The sequence below is a fragment of the Arachis stenosperma genome, chromosome 5 (assembly GCF_014773155.1).
Source record: "Arachis stenosperma cultivar V10309 chromosome 5, arast.V10309.gnm1.PFL2, whole genome shotgun sequence".
NCBI lineage: Eukaryota > Viridiplantae > Streptophyta > Magnoliopsida > Fabales > Fabaceae > Arachis > Arachis stenosperma.
Genome location: NC_080381.1, coordinates 130778252 through 130788980, shown reverse-complemented (window position 1 = coordinate 130788980; position 10729 = coordinate 130778252). Strand labels below are relative to the sequence as shown.

At 36.3% G+C, this 10729-nt stretch overlaps 1 protein-coding gene across 1 annotated transcript; it reads right to left on the bottom strand.

Annotated features, from left to right (window-relative positions):
- Positions 1–503: 503 nt before the first annotated feature.
- LOC130981410 (probable cyclic nucleotide-gated ion channel 16) lies at positions 504–4609 on the bottom strand. The gene is made up of 7 exons (XM_057905010.1): positions 4163–4609; positions 3880–4092; positions 3358–3671; positions 2497–2608; positions 2139–2375; positions 1048–1442; positions 504–852 (listed from the first exon to the last, which is right to left on the bottom strand). Exons 1-7 carry the CDS (start codon positions 4607–4609, stop codon positions 504–506), a joined length of 2067 nt encoding a protein of 688 aa, XP_057760993.1.
- Between the last annotated feature and the right edge of the window lie 6120 nt (positions 4610–10729).

The window sequence follows — 10729 nt, the reverse complement described above, 5'->3', positions numbered from 1 at the left end:
TAGTTCTGATTTTTCTCATTATATGCATTGGGTTGTATTTTGATTTGTGTATTGTAAAAATTTACTGAAGCAACATGAGTTAAGCTGAGAAATGAAGTATTAGACTTGCAATACTAATACACATTAAACTATACTCAGATTTTTAACCCAATATAATAAATATTTATCATCATATTAATATATCCAAAATCAATTCTAACTCAACAAATACTATAAGTACTATTGTTATTCCATCCGTAAGACTAAGCCAAGAAATTAGATAAAATCAGAATTAGAAGTTAGTATGATGAATAATAATGTCAATAGCGTGCAGAAGTGCAAAATAGGATTCTAGCTACAATAATAAAAATTTGTATCGTAAGCTAACAAATAAAACAATGCAACCTCCTTAGTTAGTAGTTTGCTATAATATATTTGTTAAGTCGATCAGCTACCAATGATTAGCCTATCATAGTAATATACCGCCACATGATATTATTTTAACAATCTGAGAACTCAGCTAGTTAATTTTCATCTTGGAAAGTTGAGAAATCAGGTTCTGTTGGCTTGAACATTTTGGGCATCTTCAAACTATCACTATCAGGTATTGCAATCTTCTTAGCGGCACCTCTTCTTGTGTTTGCAGCAAACCTAGATGCCAAAACGGTAGTTGAAATCTGTGCGCGGTTTCCACTACTTGATGAACTCCCTCCTACCCTTTGTTCTTCACCTTCATCATCTTCTTGCTCGATATTGGTGTAGTACAAGTTCTCTTTTTGTAACAACTCCATTGTCAGTTTTCTCTTACGATAGCGTCTCCAAGCAGTCTGTATAAAGGCAGCCCCCCAAGCCCTCCATTGATGGGAATAGTACCTAATAATGAAACCATGATTGGTCACACGTTGAATTATTCATAGCTATTCAAATTCACACGTGTCTTATTATTTTATTTTCATATTTTATCTGGCATATATATTTCTTGAGTTGCATGAGATAACACACTAACACTAATAGTATCATCAAGCAAGAAATGTTTTGGTGTAAGAGAAATGATGTGGACATACACACCTAAAAGCATGCTGGAGTTTCTTGCTATGTAGACGCTTGAATTGATTCGAAACAAACTTTAGATCCTCAGCTCTGAGAGCAAACGCTTCGACTTCAGTAACAGTCTTGACAGTTCTAGTAGAGTCTGGAAGGCTGAGGTTTGAGGTGGGCATCAAGGCCCACGTCAGCAACTCTTCACCACAGAAATCACCTGGTCTAAGAATGATAGAGTTGTAGTACCCTGTTCTCCCACCATCAGTGGTTGAACTCTCAAGCTGTCCTCTAATGATGAAGAGCATTTCTCTCACTGGATCACCTTCCCTTACAATGTATGTGTCTTTTGTGTTTAAGGATGCAACAAGACGTTCGCATATGGCATCTAGGAGTTGATCATCCATTTGACCGAAGAAAGGAACCTAAACACACTTTACAAATTACAAATAATCCTTTTTCCACATATTTCCTATGCATGCCCATATCTTTTCATATAAATTAGTTAATTTTTAATGTACACCTAAAATCGATTGATAATAAAATTCTTTCATTTTAAAAGATGTTGCTGGCCAAAACCTTTCTCCATTCATGTTTAAATAAATAAATAAATAAATGCCAACTTTCTTACTTAGATCTATTGATTATGAAGTTAAATTTTAAAACGGTCTATCAAATTTGTAGCTGGTACTAAAATAGGTTTTAAAATCTTAATTGCATAAATTATGTCTTAGATATTAATAAAAATAATTTATTATGTTTTTAGAGACTAATTTAGTATTCTTTGTTAATTTCAAAACGTAATTAACATAAATAGAATTTTGAAAAATATTTTAGTTCACAAAAGGAATTTCATAGGTTATTTCGAAGCATAACTCCTTGACTTCTTAATTATATCTCTTAATAATTAGTAAATAGTAAAAATTTAGATATAGTTTATTTTTATATAATGTTAATAATTAAAAATTATTAAATAATAATTTAATTAAATATATTTAATTATCTAACATTTTCAACTATTAACTTTAGGTAAAGATAATATGAATTTCGTTATAGCAAAGGGATGACCAAAATATATATTTTGATTTTTGAAGCGAAAGCGGTATAAAAGGGAGACTTACCCGACGAACAATGTCAAGACAAAGATGCCTTTGAATCTGGCGTCGAAGATCAATAGGCAAATCACGCAAAATTGCTTCTTCATCTACGCCTCTTGTGGCAAGCCATTTATATTGAACAAACCTGCGAATGCGTTGTTGAAGTTCCGGTGGAAGTTGCCTGTGATTCATCCACTCTTCTGTATCCTTTTGTTTCAGTCTCCATTCTTCAAGTCTTGCAGTTGAAGATTGCAGATAATTCTTTTTAATAATAGCAAAAAACATGTAATTGTTAATTTTAATGACTATCGTTGAAAAAAAAATAAAAAACTGGCATCATCATTCATCAGTTATTATTATGTACTTATTATTTGATTAATACCTGCATATTACCAATGAGATGCGCAAAGAGGATTGAACCTGCGATGCAAATGAAACTTGAAAATACGGTTTCACCAACGTAAGTGCTCGTATTAAGACCTTGAGCATAAGATCTGTACATCAAATGGTAGAGTTGAAAACACCATTAGAGAACCTTAAAAGGTGAAGTGCTCATGCTAATACATGAAATATATAGTAACACACGAACTAGTTTTGGTTTTTTCTTTTCTGAAAACTCAGTTGAAGGCGATTTTATGTGAACTTGATATCTGAGAGTAGTTAAATAAAAATTTAGTCAAATCAATCAAATTATTTAACGACTCTTAAATATCAACTTTATGTGAAGTCAATTGCATCTGAGTTTCCATTTTTTTTTTACAATTTTTATGAAATGTATTTTTTAAAAAAATAATTTCAAAATTATGAATGCTAATGTGCTCTTGGAAAAATAAAGAATGTATTATTCTTTAAAATTTAAAGTCTAATTTTAATGGTAAAGTAAAGTACTGATGATAATAAATGAAAGATAATGTCATACACGAAATAATTTTATTTTTTAAAAAAAATTAAATTTAAGTTTAACATACAATATAAATTATAAAATAATTTTACACATAAATTTAATTACATAATTATATGTTACTAAAAATATCTACTTTTTATATTTACTATATAAATGATCATTCAACCGATATAATTGAATTATGCAAATATTAAAATTAAATTATTTAAAATTTTATAAAACTAAATTTTCTAATTAAAAATACTTTTCTCCTCAAAAAATCCAAGCCAAACTCATTATATCCGAAGAACTAAAACAAGTAATTTGGGATTGAGAAATAGAGAAATATGGATGGCGTACGTTAAATTTTTGAGGCCCCACCAAAGGCAATAAAAATACTTTTGAGAAAAGGTGGAGGAAGAAACATGGTCGGTGAAAGCATCAGAAAACATTCCAAATTGAAAGTCATTCTTGTCATTGAGAGCATCACAGTCAGCAAGCACACTGGTTCTCTTAAACCATGCTTGTCTTGCTGGATCATCCAAAAGATTGCAATCAAGATACGCTGGTTTGCAAGATGGAGAGTGTGTTCTATTCATCTCCCTCCTACAAGTTATTCTCCAACACTCAAATTGTCTTTGGATCGATGACACATACCATGATGCTCCCAAAACCTGCACTGACAACAATATAACCCTATTCATTTATGAATCCCTTTCTCATTCCTCTTATTTCTCTAATTAATTATTATAACCACTGAGTAAAATGTATGCATGTGAGCGTAACCATAATCTTGAAATCCTTGCTTATTATAATATGTAAGTGATTATGTGATAGGTTTCAAATTTGAAGTATGAATGTGAATGAATGCATGATCATTACATGGCTGGCCAACATGTAGAAACAAAGATTGTACACAGCCCCAGCCAATGCAGTTTTGGTTATAAGCCCACTAGTCTTTAAGATTCGACGTTGAAGAGGAAAAATCTGAAACAATCGGGGAACATACTGAATGAGGACAATCAGGGATATTGTGTGATTTCCTTGTGCTACAGTTGACCCTTTCACTGCCGGAATCACGAACCAAATCACAATCTGCACTCACACTTCATTATTTTGATGTAGAAAGTAATGGATTGACATTGATTGAGTGCATAATGCGTACCTGAGGCAAAGGAAGGGTGGCAAGTAGATCGATGATGAAATCATGCTTGAGGTACCTTTTGGCAATGAGGTGGGGATCCGTGACGAGCTCCTTGTGGCCATAAACACGAGTGAGAGGGTTAACGTAGGCCGTCCTGAATTTGAGGACCATGTGGAAGAGGAAGAAAAGATCGGCCACGGTTCTGGCGAAGGTGACGACGACGCCCAGGTACCAATCGGTTTGCATGCAAGCCTTGTCACCCGTTATGGGATAGTAGAAGTAGAGAGGGTCAAGGAACAGTGCCACAATGCACGCATAAAGGAAGGTCCGGTTCCATCTTGCGATGAATCTTGACCGTGGGTCTAGTATTTTGTACCACCATGGCACCTTCTTCCGCAGGGAGAACGATTTCGGGAACCTTGTGAATCGATTTGACACCGCAAACCGCTGCAAGTCGCTTGGATTCATCATCATCCTCCTTTCTTCTTTTTTCGGATAATTATTGATGTTGTATGTTGTTCTTTTTTTCAATCCAGAGAAAGAGAGAGAGAGAGAGAGAGATGTGAGGTAGATGTGAGTGATGAAAGGAAAATTGTATTCTTGAAAGATTTAAAATTCAGTTAATATACCGAAAAGATAATGGCCATTGATTATTACCATTAGAAGAAGTGCTTGCTTGTTACATTATTCTCTTAGAAGGAATTGTGTAATGGGCCGGGTAACGTGCCAATTTCAATCGATGAAGCTCTGAAACTTGTATAAAGACTAAAGTAGGATTAGGGATTGTGTAATCTACCTGCCCAAAAAAAATAAAAAAAGACTAAAATGTACTATCACCAGAATAAAATGTACAAAAATAAATATCAGGATTAGTTAAATAATGAATTAGTAATAGGTATTTATATTTTATAATTGTTTCACTCGATTTTTAGTATTTTTCGATAGGATATCTAATCGAACTTGTATCAAGATCCCAGTTTAGAAAAATAATGACTTGAATAAACAATGTGAACAATAATTTAAAATTGGAAAGTCAATTATAATTAAAATTCATATTTTCAAATTAATTATCTAATTATGAAATTTTAAAATTTGAGAAATTAAGATTTGTAGTTTAAGCCATTCCCACTACAGAAGGTTACTCCTATTACCTTCATTTCCTCCCAGTCTCCAGTATATTATCTCTCGCCGCCGCAGCCAAATCTGTGCCATTGCAACCACCACCCCCGACAAAAAATTCCGACGTTCATATTATCTTCTACCAACAACGCCACAGTCTACCGCATACACCACCGTTGCCTCAAATTGTGCCCCTTGTTCCTCTGTATCCCGGTGATGTCTGATTCCTCTATTCCCAACGCGTCTCCTCCGGTGCCCTGGCAACCCTCCGGCTGACAAAAATCCCAGCCACCACCGCAACAGATTCTATTAACACACCAGGCAGGGTTCCCTCGGAGCGCCGGCACCACCGCAGCCGACGGTCATATCGCAGGTGCGATTTCTGTTTCCATCTCCTCCTTCACCATTTGGATGCTTGAATTCACCGTTTGGTCTTTTCTCTTACCCTCTGTTATCTCCTTTTTGGTGTTTTGTGTTAAGGAAAAATAATGGAGAGAGATCACATGGGTTACTACTCACACCTAAATAGTGATTCATATTATGGTGGATGGAGGAACTATCCAAATTTTGGTTGGCAAAGTCAAAACCAAAGAAACTTCAACGCTCCATGTTCCAACTATCTAGAGCCACCATCTCCATATTCATATCAGGAACCACCATCTCCATATCCATACCAAGAACCACCACCTCTTTATCCATATCAAGAACCATCATCTTTCTACCTATACCAAGAGCCACCATCTCCTTATTCATACCAAGAACCATCATCTCCTTCTTATTCATTCAAGAGGCATCATCTCCTTATTCATCTCAAAAACCATCAGATCTTGAGCTCCTCATGAAAGAATTCCTACATGATATAAAGACGAGTGTAAAAAATGTAGAGAATTATGTGCAGACGATGATCAAGAACCAGTAAGGGGAACAAGCAAATTTCTTCCCAAGAGATACAATGCAAGATCCTATGGAAGAAAGTGAGGAAACCAATCAAAGGAGTTTATACTCCAGTGAATTAGAGAACTTTCCACCCTCACATATGGAAGAAGAGGAAGATGCACAACCTCCCATGCCCTTGGTAAGCAATGAAGAAGAGATTGAATTAGAAAAAAGCTACCAAGAGGAAGATGTTGAAATTGAGGAAGCTTACAAAGAGGTAGAAGAATTCAAAGAAGAACACAAGGGAGTGGAGCTTGCAAGACCTCTTCCAAAGCCATCACCATCCAATACAACATTCAAGTGGGTAAATTTCCTATCCTTAACCTTTACTTTTCACTTGAATATGGGCTACTGGAGACGGATGGTCAACTTAGAGCTCTTTGTGGCATTAAGAGTAAGAGGAAGATGATTAGTGGAAAGAGTTGTCAAGCAAGGTTCAATATGGTTGCATGCTCCAAATTGAAGTGCAAGGATTGGTGTAGAGCTAAATTGAATGGGTCTAGAAGGTTGTTTAGATGTCTCTGTGAGAATTTAGATCGCTTGCCACCCGGTGGGAACAATGGTGATCCACAAGAAGACGGATGTAAGAGCAAGGTTTGAGACCCTAGGATTCATTCCCACAATTAACACTATTGGGGCCTTGTCACTTGCTTCAACTTGCTCAAAGGCGTTAGGCGCCTAGTTTGGGATCCCAGTAGCCATTGGAATTACAAACATTGGTGGAGATTCCTGGATCAGTACAAGCACAAGCCACCATGACAAGGAGCTCACCACATGTCCAACTTAAGGACTTTAACTAAAAGTGCTTGGTGGGAGACAATCCACCGTGGTATGATCGTTCCTTTTCATTCTTAGTTATTTTTCGTAGTAGTAGTTTTCTTACTTATTTGATTTTTATTGAGTTCTTACTAATTTTCTGATCATGCAGTTATTTTAGAACAGGAACCGGAAAAAAAAAAGAGAGAGAGCACCCGACGCGCAAGCGTCGCTGACGCGTACGCGTCAGATGGGTGTGCGTAAAAAATAAAAATGACCAAAGAGTTGCGCGGTAGTGGCGCCAGAATGAAGCCTTTCGCACAAACAAGCCCACGCGTACGCGTACCCCACGCATGGGTGTCATTGGTGATTTTGGCATTCCACGCGTGCGTGTCATCGATGCGTACGCGTGACTTTAAAAAACGGCTTAAATATGTGTTTGGTCAGAGAGATGTGCTGGTTTGGGGCTGGAAGTGTGCTAGAGGCACAAATTTGACCACGCATACGCGTCCCTGACGCGTGCGTGTCATTTGCACAAATGGTCATCCACGCGTGCGCGTGCATGACGTGCACGTCTGGTATGAAAATATTGGTGCCCAAGCCACGCGAATAGAGAGTTATGCGTGCACGTGGCTGGCTTCGCGCGAATTGCGCAAAACCCAGGGCACGCGAACGCGCGTCTGACGCTTATGTGTCATTAAAAAATTTTTTCTCCCCACGCGTACGGCTGCTGCACGCGTACGCGTTGCATGCGCCGCACAATTATACTAGTTCGCCGCCCAATTTTAATTTTCTTTCTCTCTCTCCCAATCCTAATTCTCTCTTGTTCTTTTATCCTTTTATTCTTCTTTCATCTTATTATTTGTTTTTGTTTTCAGATTTTCTTTGCTTGAGGACAAGCAAACATTTAAGTTTGGTGTTGACGCTTCGCTTAAAGCTTTTCTATTTATTCCTATGGCACCAAAAGGGAGGCGAATCATCTTCACAGAGGAGCACAACCTAAAGAATAAAGCAACCGCTAGGATAACTAAGGTGGTTGAGTTCCTTTCATTTTTTATTCCTCCCCTCTTTTTCTATGTTACGTTTCGATTTTCTGCTATTTTGCTTTGTTTGTTGCATGATCCTTTATTAGTTAGAATCCTAGGACTATTTTAGCTTTTTTCTTAATTGATTTAATTCTAAAAAGATGTCTCATGTATTACTCATTGAGCTTGAATTCAAATAAAAAATACAGAAGTGATGTATTGCATTAGAAATTGAGTTAATTTTAAAAGTAGTCTTATTTACTTAAATGTGGTGGTATTTTCTGTAATTCTGAATGCATGGCATGAACAGTGCATATTTTTGATAGTGAAGTTTATGAATGTTAAAATTGTTGGCTCTTAAAAGAATAATGAAAAAAAAGAGAAATGTTATTGATAATCTGAAAAATCATAAAATTGATTCTTGAAGCAAGAAAAAGTAGTGAAAAACACGAAGCTTGCAAAAAAAAGAGAGAAAAAAAAAAGCAAGCAGAAAAAGACAATAACCCTTTAAACTAAAAGGCAAAGGGTAAAAAGGATCCAAGACTTTGAGCATTAATGGATAGGAGGGCCCAAAGGAATAAAATCCTAGCCTAAGCGGCTAAATCAAGTTGTCCTTAACCATGTGCTTGTGGCATGAAGGTGTCAAGTGAAAAGCTTGAGACTGAGCGGTTAAAGTCGTGATCCAAAGCAAAAGAGTGTGCTTAAGAACTCTGGACACCTCTAACTGGGGACTCTAGCAAAGCTGAGTCACAATCTGAAAAGGTTCACCCAGTCATGTGTCTGTGGCATTTATGTATCCGGTGGTAATACTAGAAAACAAAATGCTTAGGGTCACGGCCAAGACTCATAAAGTAGCTATATTCAAGAATCAACATACTGAACTAGGAGAATCAATAATACTATCTGAATTCTGAGTTCCTATGGATTCTAATCATTCTGAACTTCAAAGGATAAAGTGAAATGCCAAAACTATTCAGGATTGCAGTTGTAAACCCTACTATAAGAAGAGACATGAGCTTAATTGAACTCTCATTCTCATGCAAATTCACATCCTAAGCTTATATTAGTTTTGGTTGCTTGAGGACAAGCAACAGTTTAAGTTTGGTGTTGTGATGCGTGAGCATCTTTTCTATATTTTCCTAGTGAATTTGCATCTAAATTGTTGAGTTTAATAAAGAATTAATTATCTTTTAGCCAATATGGATGCTACTTTGAGTCTTTTGCAATTTTGTTTATTTTAGGTAGCATTCGGTGGAATTTGATGGAGTTTCTGCAGCACAAAAAATAAAGGAGATGGCAGCGAGGAGCGACGCGTACACGTGATTTGGAGCTTTCCATGGCGACGCGTGCGCGTGACTGACGCGTACGCGTGATTTGAAGATTTGCTCAGTGACACGTGTGCGTGACCGACGCGTCCGCGTGACTCGCAAAAAAAGGCCATTGACGCGTACGCATGACATGTGCCACGTGTAGAAAATGTAGAAAAATGCTGTGGGCGATTTCTGGGCTGCTTTTGACCCAGTTTTCAGCCCAGGAAGTACAGATCAGAAGTTGCAGAGTGAATGAATCAAGTGGTCCCCATCCATCAATTGAAGACCTGATGATTGTTATAATTAATTTTGATTTAAATTCAAATTTGAATTTGAATTTAGGAAAAGATATTATCTTAATTTTAGATATTAGATTTTAAATTAATGAAGATTAGTTATAAAAAGGAGAGACTTCTCTTCCATTAGAAGAGATTCCATTAGGGAATTCTATTCCAATTCTATACAAATTTACATTCCGCATTCCATGAGCAACTAATCCTTCATTGTTAAGGTTAGGAGCTCTGTCTATTTGTATGAATTGATTTTATTGCTTTTTCTATTTTAATTCATGTTTGGATTTATAATTTAAGAATTATTTTCTCTCTTTATTTTATGAATTTGGGTGGAACGGAAGTATGACCCTCTTTTCTATTTGAGTTCTTGTAAAACTTGGAAAAGCTCTTTACTTGAACAGCAGCTTGAAAACAATTTCTCCTAAATTTTAATTATTTGAATTTAACTGGATACGTGACATATAATCCTCTTATTTTTGGGTAATTAGAATTTTTGTGGCATATAAACTGAAATTTGAACTTCATCTTCTAATTGGAATTAATTGACCAAGGAATTGGCAGTTAATGAATTTTAGAGGAGGCTAGAAAGGTCTAAGGAATTAGGATCTAGTCACATATAGTTAGCCATAAATTAAATCCTGCATAATAAATTAGTTAGAAAGAAAAGTTAATCCGAAAAAATACATAACTCTGAAACCTTAACTATCTTCTCCATATTTTATTCCCAATTTATTCACTTATTCACGTGTCTCTTCAAACTCTTTTTTATTCTTTAATGCTTTTTGAACATCTAAACACTATTTTCTGCTTGCCTAACTAAGCCTATCAAATACTATTATTGCTTAATCCATCAATCCTCGTGGGATCGACCCTTACTCACGTAAGGTATTACTTGGTACGACCCGGTGCACTTGCCGGTTAGTCTGTGGTTTATAAAATACCACACTATGTCACCCTCATCTGCTGCATGGATTCATTGAGCTGCTGCCAGCGGCTATCCTGTGTGATTTTCATCTGCTCAATGGAGGAAGTAAGTTGCTGCCAGTACTCGTGAGGTGGGAAGTAATGTCTCTGAGGTAATAGAGGCTGGTCCGGTTGAGCTTCTTCCTCAACATGATCTTCTCTAGGGACCCTGTGATGTTCCCTTAG